Genomic DNA, 19,303 nt, shown 5'->3' on the forward strand with positions numbered 1-19,303 from the left:
GAAGCAGCAATAACAATCTATTCAAATATAATTTGCCGACGTGTGTTATTCACATCAGACAAACATAGTGGAAGTAACTATAAAGTTTACTCTATTCTTCTCTGAGTTCACCGGCCACTTTCTTGCATGTATTTCGGGAGAAACTGATGGCAGACAGGATTCTCTGAACTGCGTCGCAAAGAAACATTGCGGCGCCCATCTCACGTTATATATCAAGATTATTTATGAAGGTTTTGAATCGACCAAACACACTCACTTACAAATTTTTGAGAATCGGAATATCAGATAGTTGATGACATGGTAAGCAAGTTTGTGAATATTTTGAAATAAAAAAAGGAAAAAGGAAATTAAGGCGATCTGTTATTGTGGCTGCGGAGTGTCACGTGACAAATGACGCGTCGCCATGGAAACATTAAGCGGGAATGTTCTAAAAAAAAACAATAACAAAACTAAAATAACAGTCGCCTTGAAAAAAACAATAACTAAACATGGATAAATTTGTGACACGGACCTCAAAAGTTGTCGAGCCAGCGCCAGCAGAGAGACACAAGCCAGACGGACCTAATCAACCAAAAAGCCAACCGAACAGAAAATATGATGATGGGTATCTTGCTCTTGGATTCACGGCAGCGGTGGTGGGGGCAGAGGAGAGACCGATGTGTGTTCTGTGTCTTAAACCGTTAGCAGCAGATAGTATGAGACCCAACAAATTAAGACGACACCTAGAGACCACACACCCCAGTCACGTCAATAGGCCACTTGATTTCTTTCAAAGAAAACTTGAAGAATACCGTCAACAGGAGACTCGCATGGTAAAAGCAGCCTCAGTAAACAGTAAAGCACAGATGGCGTCATATAGAGTGGCATACAGAATTGCACAATCCAAAAAACCACACACAATTGCAGAGCAGCTCATTCTCCCCGCTGCGCTAGACATGGTGTCAATTATGCTCGACGAGACAAGCGCAGCAAAATTAAAAGCTATTCCCCTGTCAAACGACACAGTTGCAAGACGTATATGCAACATTTCAAGTGATCTTGAGGAACAACTCATAGAAAAATTAAAAGACAGTCGTTTTGCATTACAAGTGGACGAAGCTACTGACAGCAATAAAGACTGCTTGTTCATCTCGTACGTCCGCTTTGTGAATGGCGAGTCACTGTGCGAGGATTTGCTGTTTTGCAAATACATAAAAAATAGAGCCACAGCTGATGAGCTGTTTAAGATCATGGACAGTTACCTCAAAGAACACGGCCTTAAATGGGAAAACTGTGTGGGCTTTTGCTCTGATGGCGCACAGACCATGGCAGGGTCAAGAAACGGGCTGCAGGCACTAATAAAGAGGGTTGCGCCAGATGCGCACTGGACGCACTGTGTCATTCACAGGGAAGCGCTCGCGTCAAGGCAGCTCAGCCCTGAATTAAATGAGGTTTTGACAGAAGTAGTGAGCGTGGTAAATTTTATCAAAACCCGACCCCTGAAAGCGCGACTGTTCTCCGCACTTTGTGAGGAAATGGGAGCTGATCACACATCTGTGCTGTTTCACAGTGAAGCAAGGTGGCTGTCCCGCGGCAAAGTGCTGTCGCGCGTCTTTGAGCTCAGGGCAGAGATTCGGACGTTCTTGGAGGAGGAGCGTATGTATGAGGCTGCAAGCAAGTTCAGTGATGAAGAATTTCTGTTTAAACTGGCCTACCTCAGCGATATGTTTGGCAAGCTGAATGAATTAAATCTTCAGCTTCAAGGCAAAGACAAGCACATACCTCACCTGGCAGATAAGATCAATGCATTCAGCCGAAAGCTTGAGGTATGGGGCAGGCGCCTCGATCAGCAAAACATAGATGTCTTTGAGAACCTGAGTGAAGTTGCTGAAAACACTGATTCTGGAGCCACCACAGTTATCCCTTGTATTAAGCAGCACATCTCTTCCCTCAAAGAATTGTTTCAAAAATACTTCCCGAACAACAGTGCTCAGTATGCCTGGGTTATGGATCCATTCAATGCAGCAGGTTGGTATTTTGACATTTTATTGAATATTATACTCATATATTATACATGCATTTTATTTATGGTATGCTACTTACTAACTGGAATAGACTGTTGTCAAACATATTTCTTTGTCTTTATTATGCAATGACAAATAAAGTAAGCCTATTTATTTATATTCTGTCTGCAGCACCTGCTGATTTTGGGTCTGCTGAGGAGGACCAGTTTATTGATCTGACATCTGACTCCACCCTGAGGCTCAGGTTTAAAGCTCAGAATCTAAGTGAATTCTGGTTTGGAGTGGAGAGGGAGTATCCACTCATCGGGCAGAGAGCTGTGTGCATTCTTCTTCCCTTTGCCACATCATATCTCTGTGAGATGGGGTTTTCAGCTGTTGCTTCACTGAAAACGAAGTACAGATCTCAGCTGAACATTGAGCATGACTTGAGAGTGGCAGTATCAAGCCTGCAACCCCGCTTTGAGAAATTGTGCAATGCAAAACAGGCCCATTGCAGCCACTAATGCAGGGATAACCTGCCGAATGGATTTCTCTTCTTGTCTTTTTTTTTTTTTTTTTACAGATTGCAAAGTGGCACTTTTATATCTTATCTATTTTTGAAATTAGTAAAAAATTTGACACAGCTGCACTTTTATTTTCTTTATTTTTGAACATTCTGTTATTTTATGTATATAGTTTGTATTTTAGATACAACTTGTTACTCTGATAATACTTGTTAGTTCAATAAATTGGAACATGTTAAGCTTGTTGCGCATTTCATTAGCATTGTTTTGGGGCGATGGGGGTAGGTGGGGCTTTAAAATTCCCCCTTGTCTAAAGTGGGGAATGACCAAAAAAGTTTGAGAACCACTGATCTAACTTGAAGGTGCAGTTTGCAACTTCTCCATCTGCTAGAGGTCGCCTATTCAAAACAAAGGCGTAGTTTGACACAAATTTTGAGCGCAGCATCTTGGACACGTGGTCTTCACCTCACAGCCGGTGGAAAAGAATCGGGATAGGACTCTGGCAGAAATAGTGTTGATGCATGCGGTTATTAACGTTACTGTAGTATGAAGCAGAGCAGGGCCGAGTGTTGAGGAGCTGTTTGTGTTTGGGATATTGTAATTACTCAATTGAAAAAAATAATAACACTAGTCTAGTGTTTTTTGGACATTTTACTGCAAAAATGCTACATAGTGCAGCTTTAAACCTTTGGCATTCATTTATCAGCAAATGTTTGGCCATCTGTTTGAGCCAATCAGAAGTCGCTCCTCTGCGGAGGTCATGACTGAATCTTTAAGAGTTTCCTATTGTTGAGAGAGACTTTGAAAAGGTCAGGACCAGTAAATGAGGGTTTAACTAAACATCTATTAGAGTAACCCGGGACGGCATTCCTGCTCAAACAGGGAAATGTAATTGGCATTGTTGCAGCAAGCTGTTTAGTTGTCGTGCTGTCGGGTGGAAGTGCTAGTTTGTCTTTATTAGAGGATCACGTCTTGCCTGTTTTTAAATAAGAAAGAAAGTGTCAGTTCAGCCTGCAGTGACAGATGAAGGCTGAACCAAAGAAAATAATTCGAACTGCTCTTAGGGCAATATTAAGATATTAAATATATATAAAGGAGCTAGATGTCATGAAAGCAATTACAAAATACAGAAATAAAGGTTCTAAGAGGGTGGAATATGGCTTTAGACAATACAATTATAAACCACCTTTTATACGAAATATATAATCTTGCATGTAACATTTTAAAGCCATATATATAAAAATCCTCAAAGAACCTTTCAGTGAACAGTTCTTAATAGAACCATTTTTTCGTATAGCGTAATTTACATTTTAATAATCAAAGAACTCAGTGGATGTTAAAGGTCCTTCATGGAAACTACAATGCTGATAAAGAAGCTTTATTTTTAAGAGTGAAGGTTTTCTGTGAACCTTTGCAGCAAATAGAGGTCGAGCAAAGAACCTCCGATCAAGAAGCAGTTTTTGGTTCTTGAGCTGAACTCTGGCTTGTGGTTCTTCATGTTTGTTTGAGTTTCTTCATATCTGTGTATTGGTTCTTTAAAGCAGCAGTACAAGATAAAACAAAACATTTTTGATTCAAGTTTTAAGACCTGAAACCCAAATATTTCCAGCTACTCAATATATGATTTCTCTTGTTTAGAGAACAGTGCTTCCAGTTATAAAGTCAGGTCAACTACAGCTATAAATTCCATTTTATTTCTCCAAAATGTGTTTTCTATTTATTTTATATATTTAAATACATGTTATAATCAAAGATCATACACTCTAAAAAATGCTGGGTTAAAAACAACTCAAGTTGGCTTGAAAATGCACTAACCCAACAATTGAGTTGTTTTAACCCAGTGGTTGAGTTGTTTTAACCCAGTGGTTGGGTTAAATGTTGCTTAAGACAACCCAATTGCTGGGTAAGAACAACTCAAACATTGGGTTAAAACAACCCAATTGTTGGGTTGGTGCATTTTCAACCCAACTTGGGTTGTTTTTAACCCAGCATTTTTTAGAGTGTAATTAATCAATTGAACAAATAAAACTTCTGTATTGTGACAAATCCAAGTGTAATAATGGATGATCAAAAAACATTTTTTTTGGTATAATTGGTTTTATGCATCATTTGTTGAATGGATTATGAGCGTTGCACTCAGAAGGGAAGGCAGTAATTTTCTTAGTTGTCATGATTAATAATTCAATGGTTAGCAAGCTCATGGAGCTCTGACTGTACTTCATCTATGTACTCATGTAAAGTGTGGTCGTGGTGATGATGGCCATATGGACAGTGTAAAAACTCCTGCCTCATGCTATGTTATGGCCAAAATTATCAGGTGTACTAATTTCTGCTCTGATCTATTCATCACATCATAAATAAACTCTAACTGGAGATATTTCCTCTTATTTATTTTAGTCATTTGGACAAACCACTAACACGACATATGCATCTCATCATAGATCATTTGGGCTGACACATTTGAACCAGTATGAAACTAATCAAGACATCCTAGTAACCACTGAGCAATATTCCAAAAACACCCAAAACTCCCTACAGCAGTCTAAGCACCTATAGTAACCTTCTAGCACTGTTCTAGCAACCTCACAAAACACACGAGTAACCAACTAGCAACCTTCCAGCAACATTTTAATAACCACCCAGAACACCCCAGTAACCACCTAGCACCCTAGTGTCCACCTAACCTTCAAGAAATGTTTTAGCAACCACTAAAGACGTGTGTGTGTGTGTGTGTGTGTGTGTGTGTGTGTGTTTATATATATATATATATATATATATATATATATATATATATATATATATATATATATATATATATATATATATATATATATATATATATATATATATATATATATATACGACTATTGCACAAGTTGTGCTTTCAAAAGGTGTGCATTCATTAGAAGTGCTCTGAGTTTAAATGTACACAGGAGCCTGTGTGTGTGTGAGAGAGAGCGTGTGAATATCTCGTTGAACATAAATGGCACACAGTGTCTCGTGTTTTGTTTTGTGTGCAGCGGCTCATTGCATTGATTCATCACGTCACTTGTCTTTTTCATGTGCCACTCATTCTCCGTCTCTCCTTTATGAGCCCTCCCCCTCAATGAGTGTGTTTCTTATCTTGTCTCCATCTGTAGCGCTGGGTTTCACAGAGCACTCTGAGAGCTGAAAGACCCACGGACACCTGGAGGTTACAGCATGGATGTCTTTTTAGGCCTGAGAATCTCAAATGAGGGACAGCTGCATCTTTATGAGAGGCTTTAGCTCACCTTAAACCTGGAGGCAGAATCTCTCGCTCTCTTACCAAAAATGCCATTTATGTCATTTATTCACCTTCATGTTGTTAAAAAAATGTTAACAACACATGCAGTAGTTTAATAACACATATGCTGCAAATACTCACAACACAACCAAATACGGAAACACACTGCAAATGTTCACAACACAACCAAATACAGAAACACACTGCAAATACTCACAACACAGCCAAATACAGAAACACACTGCAAATACTCACAACACAGCCAAATACAGAAACGCTCTGCAAATACTCACAACACAACCAAATACAGAAACACTGCAAATACTCACAACACAGCCAAATACAGAAACACTGCAAACACTCACAACACAACCAAATACAGAAACGCTGCAAATACTCACAACACAGCCAAATACAGAAACACTGCAAATACTCACAACACAGCCAAATACAGAAACACTGCAAATACTCACAACACAACCAAATACAGAAACACACTGCAAATACTCACAACCAGTGTTCGAACTATATCGTGGCCTTTGGGGGAGCCCACTTTTCGGGTGTGGGTGTGTGTGTGTGTGTGTGTGTGTGGGGGGGGGGGGGGGGGGGGGGTTGTGCGCGTGGAAGAGAGGACGTGTATATTCCTTCACACACTGGTGAACGGGTCAATCTATTGCTTAATGCGTTGCGGAGACTCTTAATATACAATTTACAATCATTAAAGAACATCTTTGATTTTAATGAAGGAAGAAAAAACAAGAATTGATAGGTCAAAAAGCCCACAAATAGTCTATAAACAAAGCATCCGGCTGTCTTTGAGTTCACATGAACGGTTGAAGTTACTCGTCATACAGAAGAATACCATAATTCCTCCATTTAATTAACGTTAGTCTTATTAGGACATCGATAGTCGCGCAGACCTATATCAACCCAGCCACAACACATAATTGGGAATAACATGCCTTATCACAGAATCGACCACAGAGGCCTGGGGTCAGCTTCCTTTGCTGTTCTTCCAGAAATCCAAGATCAAGAAGTGGATATTCGTTTTAGTTTTTTCTACGAATCTTTGCGTTGACATGTACTAAACATGAGTGGAATTTGCACCGCAGCGCCACCACACCTTGATGGTCATGACAAGAACAGCATGTATAGTTATCTTTATGAAAGTGAATTAGATTTAAATTGCCGTCATGCATGAATTAATTATATATTTTTAGCAATTTTACATATAATAATCCACGATGATCACATTACAGAAAACTGAAATTGCACCTCAAAATAACACGGTGTCAATATTTTTGAGACCCCCCAAAATTTCTCAAATCACGTTTTCAGGGGAGCCCATGTCTTATTTAGGGGAGCCGAGCTCCCCCTAGCTCCCCCTTAGTTCGCACCCTGCTCACAACACAACCAAATACAGAAACACTGTAAATACTCACAACACAACCAAATACTGAAACACACTGCAAATACTCACAACACAGCCAAATACAGAAACGCTCTGCAAATACTCACAGGACAACCAAATACAGAAACACACTGCAAATATTCACAACACAACCAAATACAGAAACACTCTGCAAATACTCACAACACAGCCAAATACAGAAACACACTGCAGATACTCACAACACAACCAAATACAGAAACACTGCAAATACTCACAACACAGCCAAATACAGAAACACACTGCAGATACTCACAACACAACCAAATACAGAAACACTGCAAATACTCACAACACAGCCAAATACAGAAACGCTCTGCAAATACTCACAACTCAACCAAATACAGAAACGCTCTGCAAATACTCACAACACAGCCAAATACAGAAACGCTCTGCAAATACTCACAACTCAACCAAATACAGTAACACACTGCAAATACTCACAACTCAACCAAATACAGAAACACACTGCAAATACTCACAACACAACCAAATACAGAAACACACTGCAAATACTCACAACTCAACCAAATACAGAAACACACTGCAAATACTCACAACACAGCCAAATACAGAAACGCTCTGCAAATACTCACAACTCAACCAAATACAGAAACGCTCTGCAAATACTCACAACACAATCAAATACAGAAACACTGCAAATACTCACAACACAACCAAATACAGAAACACTGCAAATACTCTCAACCCAACCAAATACAGAAACACACTGCAAATACTCACAACACAGCCAAATACAGAAACGCTCTGCAAATACTCACAACACAACCAAATACAGAAACACTGCAAATACTCACAACACAGCCAAATACAGAAACACACTGCAAATATTCACAACACAACCAAATACAGAAACACTCTGCAAATACTCACAACACAACCAAATACAGAAACACACTGTAAATATTCACAACACAACCAAATACAGAAACACACTGTAAATATTCACAACACAACCAAATACAGAAACACTCTGCAAATATTCACAACACAACCAAATACAGAAACACTCTGCAAATATTCACAACACAACCAAATACAGAAACAAACTGCAGATACTCACAACACAGCCAAATACAGAAACACACTGCAAACACTCACAACACAACCAAATACAGAAACACTGCAAATACTCACAACACAGCCAAATACAGAAACGCTCTGCAAATACTCACAACACAGCCAAATACAGAAACACACTGCAAACACTCACAACACAACCAAATACAGAAACACACTGCAAACACTGCAAACACAACCAAATACAGAAACACTGCAAATACTCACAACACAGCCAAATACAGAAACACTGCAAATACTCACAACACAGCCAAATACAGAAACACTGCAAATACTCACAACACAGCCAAATACAGAAACGCTCTGCAAATACTCACAACTCAACCGAATACAGAAACACACTGCAGAAACTCACAACACAACCAAATACAGAAACACACTGCAAATACTCACAACACAACCAAATACAGAAACACACTGCAAATACTCACAACACAACCAAATACAGAAACACTGCAAATACTCACAACACAGCCAAATACAGAAACACTGCAAATACTCACAACACAACCAAATACAGAAACACTGCAAATACTCACAACTCAACCAAATACAGAAACACACTGCAAATACTCACAACACAGCCAAATACAGAAACGCTCTGCAAATACTCACAACTCAACCAAATACAGAAACGCTCTGCAAATACTCACAACACAACCAAATACAGAAACACTGCAAATACTCACAACACAACCAAATACAGAAACACTGCAAATACTCTCAACCCAACCAAATACAGAAACACTGCAAATACTCACAACACAGCCAAATACAGAAACGCTCTGCAAATACTCACAACACAACCAAATACAGAAACACTGCAAATACTCACAAAACAGCCAAATACAGAAACACACTGCAAATATTCACAACACAACCAAATACAGAAACACTCTGTAAATACTCACAACACAACCAAATACAGAAACACACTGTAAATATTCACAACACAACCAAATACAGAAACACACTGTAAATATTCACAACACAACCAAATACAGAAACACACTGTAAATATTCACAACACAACCAAATACAGAAACACTCTGCAAATATTCACAACACAACCAAATACAGAAACACTCTGCAAATATTCACAACACAACCAAATACAGAAACAAACTGCAGATACTCACAACACAGCCAAATACAGAAACACACTGCAAACACTCACAACACAACCAAATACAGAAACACTGCAAATACTCACAACACAGCCAAATACAGAAACGCTCTGCAAATACTCACAACACAGCCAAATACAGAAACACACTGCAAACACTCACAACACAACCAAATACAGAAACACACTGCAAACACTGCAAACACAACCAAATACAGAAACACTGCAAATACTCACAACACAGCCAAATACAGAAACACTGCAAATACTCACAACACAGCCAAATACAGAAACACTGCAAATACTCACAACACAGCCAAATACAGAAACGCTCTGCAAATACTCACAACTCAACCGAATACAGAAACACACTGCAGAAACTCACAACACAACCAAATACAGAAACACACTGCAAATACTCACAACACAACCAAATACAGAAACACTGCAAATACTCACAACACAGCCAAATACAGAAACACTGCAAATACTCACAACACAACCAAATCCAGAAACACTGCAAATACTCACAACTCAACCAAATACAGAAACACACTGCAAATACTCACAACACAGCCAAATACAGAAACGCTCTGCAAATACTCACAACTCAACCAGATACAGAAACACACTGCAAATACTCACAACACAACCAAATACAGAAACACTGCAAATACTCACAACACAACCAAATACAGAAACACTGCAAATACTCTCAACCCAACCAAATACAGAAACACTGCAAATACTCACAACACAGCCAAATACAGAAACGCTCTGCAAATACTCACAACACAACCAAATACAGAAACACTGCAAATACTCACAAAACAGCCAAATACAGAAACACACTGCAAATATTCACAACACAACCAAATACAGAAACACTCTGCAAATACTCACAACACAACCAAATACAGAAACACACTGTAAATATTCACAACACAACCAAATACAGAAACACACTGTAAATATTCACAACACAACCAAATACAGAAACACACTGTAAATATTCACAACACAACCAAATACAGAAACACTCTGCAAATATTCACAACACAACCAAATACAGAAACACTCTGCAAATATTCACAACACAACCAAATACAGAAACAAACTGCAGATACTCACAACACAGCCAAATACAGAAACACACTGCAAACACTCACAACACAACCAAATACAGAAACACTGCAAATACTCACAACACAGCCAAATACAGAAACGCTCTGCAAATACTCACAACACAGCCAAATACAGAAACACACTGCAAACACTCACAACACAACCAAATACAGAAACACACTGCAAACACTGCAAACACAACCAAATACAGAAACACTGCAAATACTCACAACACAGCCAAATACAGAAACACTGCAAATACTCACAACACAGCCAAATACAGAAACACTGCAAATACTCACAACACAGCCAAATACAGAAACGCTCTGCAAATACTCACAACTCAACCGAATACAGAAACACACTGCATATACTCACAACACAACCAAATACAGAAACACACTGCAAATACTAACAACACAACCAAATACAGAAACACACTGCAAATACTCACAACACAACCAAATACAGAAACACTGCAAATACTCACAACACAACCAAATACAGAAACGCTCTGCAAATACTCACAACACAACCAAATACAGAAACGCTCTGCAAATACTCACAACACAACCAAATACAGAAACACTGCAAATACTCACAACACAGCCAAATACAGAAACACTGCAAATACTCACAACACAGCCAAATACAGAAACGCTCTGCAAATACTCACAACTCAACCGAATACAGAAACACACTGCAGAAACTCACAACACAACCAAATACAGAAACACACTGCAAATACTCACAACACAACCAAATACAGAAACACACTGCAAATACTCACAACACAACCAAATACAGAAACACTGCAAATACCCACAACACAGCCAAATACAGAAACACTGCAAATACTCACAACACAACCAAATACAGAAACACTGCAAATACTCACAACTCAACCAAATACAGAAACACACTGCAAATACTCACAACACAGCCAAATACAGAAACGCTCTGCAAATACTCACAACTCAACCAGATACAGAAACACACTGCAAATACTCACAACACAGCCAAATACAGAAACACTGCAAATACTCACAACACAACCAAATACAGAAACACTGCAAATACTCTCAACCCAACCAAATACAGAAACACTGCAAATACTCACAACACAGCCAAATACAGAAACGCTCTGCAAATACTCACAACACAACCAAATACAGAAACACTGCAAATACTCACAAAACAGCCAAATACAGAAACACACTGCAAATATTCACAACACAACCAAATACAGAAACACTCTGCAAATACTCACAACACAACCAAATACAGAAACACACTGTAAATATTCACAACACAACCAAATACAGAAACACACTGTAAATATTCACAACACAACCAAATACAGAAACACACTGTAAATATTCACAACACAACCAAATACAGAAACACTCTGCAAATATTCACAACACAACCAAATACAGAAACACTCTGCAAATATTCACAACACAACCAAATACAGAAACAAACTGCAGATACTCACAACACAGCCAAATACAGAAACACACTGCAAACACTCACAACACAACCAAATACAGAAACACTGCAAATACTCACAACACAGCCAAATACAGAAACGCTCTGCAAATACTCACAACACAGCCAAATACAGAAACACACTGCAAACACTCACAACACAACCAAATACAGAAACACACTGCAAACACTGCAAACACAACCAAATACAGAAACACTGCAAATACTCACAACACAGCCAAATACAGAAACACTGCAAATACTCACAACACAGCCAAATACAGAAACACTGCAAATACTCACAACACAGCCAAATACAGAAACGCTCTGCAAATACTCACAACTCAACCGAATACAGAAACACACTGCATATACTCACAACACAACCAAATACAGAAACACACTGCAAATACTAACAACACAACCAAATACAGAAACACACTGCAAATACTCACAACACAACCAAATACAGAAACACTGCAAATACTCACAACACAACCAAATACAGAAACGCTCTGCAAATACTCACAACACAACCAAATACAGAAACACTGCAAATACTCACAACACAACCAAATACAGAAACACACTGCAAATACTCACAACACAGCCAAATACAGAAACACACTGCAAATACTCACAACACAACCAAATACAGAAACACTGCAAATACTCACAACACAACCAAATACAGAAACACACTGCAAATACTCACAACACAACCAAATACAGAAACATTTGTCCAATGAAAGCATATTTTATAAGATCCAATGAAGCTTCTAAACCACCGTTTCAGTCAGTTAACCTCAACGATTAAAATAAGAACAACAATAAAGCTGATACTAATTTGAATAATAAACAGGCTGGATACAGAGTGCTTGAATGGATATGCGTGGTTTCAGTTCAGCATAACACTACTTGAATAAAACACACAGGATTAGACTGAATGATCCTTTATGTGATGGATTTTTTATTTATTTATTTCACGCTGATAACACAAAAGATCTTAACCCGACAGCGAGATGTTTCCACAGAGTTCAGCTTCTGACGCGCTGATCTCTGCCTGCTTTAAAAACACAGAATTCATCATCATTTGCTGAAGAGCCTCTCCTTCATTGTTTCCATCTCATCAAACCTGAAATCCCTCTAAAACCCACAAACACTTGTATTCCAGCAAAACGGGCCGAAACGCACAGATTTCCTGTGCTGTGAATTTGAGGAGCGTGTCAAGTGTGCTTCTGGTTAGGCGCAGGGTCATTAGGGGCAAATTAATTTAGCTTCATTAAGGTGTCAATTATTCAAACATTTGGCTGAGATAACGTGGATTTCCGTTGGATTTGTGAAGACGTGGCCACACTTTTGATTGCATTCGATGTAGACATGATTTGTTGAGATTGAAGATGAGGATCATGAGAATCAGAGATGCTGCTGAGAGAAGTGTCTGGAAAGTATTTAATACTCATTAACTCAGTCCACCTTCACATCGAAAGGAAACACACACACAAATAAAACGAAACTTTCAGATACAGCATAACAATCCAGCACATTCAACTATGTGTGTGTGTGTGTGTGTGTGTGTGTGTGTGTGTGTGTGTGTGTGTGTGTGTGTGTGTGTGTGTGTGTGTGTGTGTGTGTGTGTGTGTGTGTGTGTGTGTGTGTGTGTGTGTGTCCTGTCCTGAATAAGATGTTTACACATGAGACATAATAGCTGACTATATGTAATAATGACCCCGTTCAAAAATGTATGCCGTTTTTTTGTTTTGTGGTTATTCATGAGTCTCTTGTTTTTCCTGAGCAGTTAAACTGCCCAGTGTTCTTTAGAAAAACTCAAACTCCTGCAGATTCTTGTAGTTTTCCAGCATCCTTTGCATATTTGAACCCTCTCCAGCAGTGACTCTATGATTGAGGAATTGAGGAAAACTGATGGACTCAGACACAACTATTAAAAAAGGTTGAAACAATTACTGATGCTCCAGAAGGAATCAAATATGCAAAAGGTGCTTATTCAGTGTCTGTGTAACTTCCAATTACCAATTACTTAATTACTATAGACAAACTTTTCATTATTTAGTATTTTACAAATCATAATTAGGGCCTTACATAGGTCAGGTGACTTAAATTTGTTTTTAAATATATTTATAATTCTGAATCTCTACATATTGTATTTTTTTCATGTGCAAATTGTCTTTTTATTGTTTACAAATCATAATTAATGCAAAATACTAATCATAATTATGTAATTTAAATAATATTGTTGATTGCTTTTGTTGTTTTACATTGATATTATTTTGTATTTTTATACACTATAATTCAAATATATTATTTATATATGTTATAATATATTTTTACATTTATATTTATTTTATACATTATAAAAATGTATTAAATAATAATGAATAATATTTATAATTATTAAATTATTTGATTTGATTTTATATTCAGTTTTACTAAAAAAGAATTTTCATACTTTTTTGGTGGAACTATATTGCCTCCTAGTGGTCACTATTAACTTTGCTCTTTTGAAAATGTCTATTTTTAGAAGTAATGCTATTAAATTTATAATGAAAGCCAAATGTATAAGACTAATGAGTTTAATTTGATCTGAGCGTTTATCTGTAAATTCTATTTAAATTGCAATAATATGACCTAAATAGATAGGCCTATTTTCTCTTTCTTCATTTTTTATGCTTCCAAAAAAGGAAAAAGGAATGCCCATGTAAATAAGGCTCGCACCAGTTTCTGAATGCTCATAAATACACTGAACTAAGCTGAAATATTTTTGTCCTTCATCCTTCATATGAGATTCTTTTAGAAAGAGCTTGACCTTCAGGTGCTCCTGAATCACAAAACTGATGCCAAAGCCGTTTATTCCTGACCTCTGTGACCTTCTGCCCTTCACTGTTAATCAAACCCCTCCGCTTTCACTCACAGTGAGGGGAAACCTTTTGTGATATATTGTCCTCTTTCAGTTTGTTATTTTCAGTGACCTCTAAGAGTAACCCTGAGCAGCCAGCCAGTTCTCTTTTGGACGAGATTGAAGCAACTATTGACTTTTGTTGCAAGATAGATCGTCTTTTTACAAGATACAATTTCTGAAATAGCGTTCTGGGGATTAATAGTTCAGTCGATATTATTTATAACATTATTGTAATCAAGGTTTTGAGAATGATGCTACAGAAATGAAAATATGCTACAGGAGGTGTATAATAAAAAACTATCCAATGCAATATTTAAGATTTCACGGAGCTAGTGTTATAGATATTACTAAATGGATTATATTTACTTTTACAGAAAAGAAAAGAAAAAAAGATCGATCAGTTTTGACAACCTATGTTCAAATTAAGGCCAAATAAGTTAAGAAATGTTCAACTTTTTGTATAAGTTATACAAGATTCAACTTATTTTTAAGTCAGTTTAATGCAATTGATGTGAATAGATTAATTCATTCAAAAATGTCTTTTTTTTTTAATAGCAAGTGGTACAATTTCAACCATAAGTGACAGAAATATTTTTTAGTATTATAAATGTATTTCAAATAACTGCTTTTGTACTTTCTGTTCATTAAAGAATGAAATAAAAAAATAAAATATTTTATCATGGTTCCCACAAAAAAAATATGAAGCAGCACAAATGTTTTCAACATTGATAATAATCAGAAATGTTTCTTTAGCAGCAAATCAGCATATTAGAATGGTCCCCGAAGCACCATGTGACACTGAAGAGTGTTGTAACAATATTTCAGGATATTGCTGTTTATTTTCACAAGCGCGCCAGGCTTCACCGATTCCCAGACACCACCCTCACCTGCAGCTCACCATCACCTCATCATTGCCTGCACTTAAAGGCGGGTGGACACTGTGAGAATACGGACACTCGGGAGGTCCTGAGATATTGCAGATGCTATGAGTCAGTTAATTTGATAATTGCATCGCATCAGCTGGTACACGACACGACACGACTGCACTGCACTGCATGGCGAGCCGGCGGCGATCACACGAGCTTTTGCGTTTAACACAGAGACTGGAGCTTTCAATGTTGCTGATAGCTTCTAATACAAAAAATAAAGAAAAAATGTGTGCAAATTATTTGTTGAAAAGCAGAGAACAGTAGCCATTCCTTTCAACCGAAACAACCAGAGGGAGAGAGAGGGCATGTGTGTGAGAGAGAGAGAGAGAGAGAGAGAGAGAGAGAGAGAGAGAGAGAGAGAAAGAGAGAGAGAGAGAGAGAGAGAGAGAACGAGTGTGTGTGTGTGTGTGTGTGTGTGTGTGTGTGTGTGTGTGTGTGTGTGTGTGTGTACGCACGCTATTGCAGCCACTGAGCTATAGCCTAATAATACTCATAGACCAAGCCTATGTGACGTGGTTTTGCATGATTTTGCAATATGGGACAGCCATACGCTGGTGAAAATCAGGTTGACTCCACAAATTTTTAAAATGTGATTAGCGTAAGGTCGGGAGGTGCTCCTAACATGCTCGGCTTGTTTCGCATTTCCTCTCACACGCTGTGAGCCACAAACATAAGAGCATCCATGATGTCCACGCGATTTCTCCCGAGAGAAAACAAATGTCTGCGAGTTCGTATGACAGCAAAAATCGCACTGTGTATGCCTGCCTTAATTCTGCATTCACATGCTCTCGGAATTATCGTAAATATAGCTTTAGGTAATAAATAATAATATTTTTCTAGGTAAAAATTGCACATGAACGCCCTCACATTTCACAATTTGAATGGGATGAGCTCGTAATCACAACTTCAGAGTGGGAATTATCAAATTTCCGATAGCACGTGAAGGCGGCATAAGCCATAGGCTCACTCATGTTCATAGAGATCAGCGCGTCAGAAGCTGAACTCTGTGGAAATATCTCGCTGCCAGGTTAAGATCTTTTGTGTTATCAGTGTGAAATAAATAAATAAAAAATCATGTTCATTGTCCTCATCTCCTGTCTCCATCATCTCCCGGGCTCCAGCGTTCCTCCTCATGGTTCTCCTGCAAAGGCATTGAGTATTACCCATCGGTTATCTGCTGCATTACCCTGCTTATCTGCTACTTCACTGCTCACCTGATCCACTCCACTCACTGGCTTTCAATAAACAGTCTCATTACCTTCATCTGTTCTCCTTGTATCTGTCCCTTAACAGAAGACCGGACCAACACCACACACTCCCAGCATGAGCACCCTGGATCCATTCCAGGGATTGGTTGACGCACTCCGACGCACGTTTACCAGCATTCCTCCCACACCATCACCATCCCCAGCGAGCATTTCCACCACGGACATCACATCTCCTTTGCCTCTGGCGAATGCCAGTCCCATGGCCAAACCGGTGCCCTTCCTTCTCCAATGCTTACTGGTCCTGGAGATGCAACCTAAGCTATCCAAGATGACTTCCTTCATATCCCTACTCTCTGACAAGGCCCTCCGGTGGGAAGAACCATTGTGGTCACAGGATAATCCGCTAACCCACTCTCTTGCCAGTTTCACCACTCACTTTCAAGAGGTCTTTGGAGAACCCTCGTGGGATTCAGCAGTTCGTAAGCAACTTTATCATTTAAAGAAAGGCACGAAGTCTATTAATGAGTATGCTCTCCAGTTTCGCAGTCAGGCAGCTTCTAGTGGGTGGAACAAACGATCGCGTCTGACCACATACCGTCAAGGGCAGACTGTCCAGAGCTGAGCGGCAGAGGCGGCTGATCCCGTAATCTGTGTCTATATTGTGGTACACCCCCGGGCATTATATCACTGAATGCCCAGACCGCTCTCCTCGTCCAGTGGTGAGTGCTATCATCCTGTCTCTTAACCAGATGACACCCTTTACTACCATTGTAATAGCACCGGAAGCATTACTGCTTCCGGTGTGTCTCTTACAGTTGTCACCCTCCTCGCTTCTTGGTCAGCCGGCAACTTTATCTCGGGCACCCTCTGCAATCTCAGGACGACAGGTACCCCGTCAGTCTACCAAGTCCACTCGATAACTGGGAAACTGCTAATCCGTGGGCCCTCTGCAGCTCAGAGTAGTACTTCTCCATGAGGACCAACAATATCTACTGGTTGTGGAGGAGTCCACCGCTGACATCATTTTAGGGCGCACGTGTTTGGAGCAGCACATGGAGGACTCATCTCCTGGAGGACTGGAGAAATCCTGAAGTGGGGCAACGGCTGCTTCCCGAACTGTTTCTCTGTACTTCCTGTCCCAGTCTTACCCCTTCCTACGAACCTATCTGCCTGCTCCACGTTGATTGAGAGCCCGTTAGAGAAGCGCTCTGTGGACATCCCAGCCTGTTACACCCAGCTCCGTTTTCTGCCCCACACGTGCCTCCACAACAGCCATGGGACTGCACCATAGATCTGCTGCCAGATGAGTCAGTGCCCGTGGGAAAATCTACCCACACTCACACCCAGAGGAGAAGCCCATGGTGAGGATCCAGGAGGAGCTCGACCAGGGTTACATACGTCCGTCTACTTCCTCTGCTGCTTTCAACTCTTTCTTCGTGGTGAAGAAGGACGGAGGCTTGCGGTCCTGCATAGATTACAGAGCACTCAACAACATAACTGTCAAATTCTGTTATCCTCTTCCTCTCGTCCCTGCTGCACTGGAACATATCCGTGGTGCCACTTTGTTCACAAAGCTGGACCTCCACAGCATGTAAAACCTCATCCGGATATGTGAGGAGAATGGATGGAAGACCGCTGTGACACCAACAGGCCACTACGAATATTTCATCAGGACATATAGATTGGCTCCGTATTCCAGGATTTCATCCATGAGGTGCTTCAGGAGTTTCTCAACAAGTTCGTTCTGGTCTATATCGATGACATCTTGATCTACTCCCGGAGCCTGGCCGACCATTGCCGTAACATTGCGGAGGTCCTCCAATGCCTGAGGAGCTTCCATCTCTTTCTAAAAGCTGAGAAGTGCTCCTTCCACCAGCCCTCAGTGCAGTTTCTCGGCTACATCATCGATCATAGTGGCATCCGGATGGAGGAGAGGAAGGTGGAGGCCATTCAGTCCTGGCCCATTCCACCTAACATCAAAAACAGCTCCAAAGATTCCCGGGTTTCACCAATTTCTATTGGCACTTCATCCAGAACTACAGCTCAATCGCCAGTCTCCTCACTCATCTCCTCCAAAATCAGCCAGTCTCTGTCCTGGACCGCCGTAGCCACCCAAGCCTTCGAGGCCCTGAAAACCACCTTCAACACTGCTCCCCTCCTTGTTCATCCCTAACCTGATCTCCCG

General features: G+C 39.7%; 1 protein-coding gene across 1 annotated transcript; it reads left to right on the forward strand.

Moving 5' to 3' along the window:
• The first annotated feature begins 488 nt into the window (after nt 1-488).
• Nucleotides 489-17,740, forward strand: LOC137041060 (protein FAM200A-like). The gene is made up of 3 exons (XM_067416985.1): nt 489-2,007; nt 2,175-2,440; nt 17,204-17,740. The coding sequence occupies exons 1-3, from the start codon at nt 489-491 to the stop codon at nt 17,738-17,740; spliced, it is 2,322 nt and encodes a 773-aa protein (XP_067273086.1).
• The last annotated feature ends 1,563 nt before the right edge of the window (nt 17,741-19,303 follow it).

Source organism: Pseudorasbora parva, chromosome 15 (assembly GCF_024679245.1).
Source record: "Pseudorasbora parva isolate DD20220531a chromosome 15, ASM2467924v1, whole genome shotgun sequence".
Lineage (NCBI taxonomy): Eukaryota > Metazoa > Chordata > Actinopteri > Cypriniformes > Gobionidae > Pseudorasbora > Pseudorasbora parva.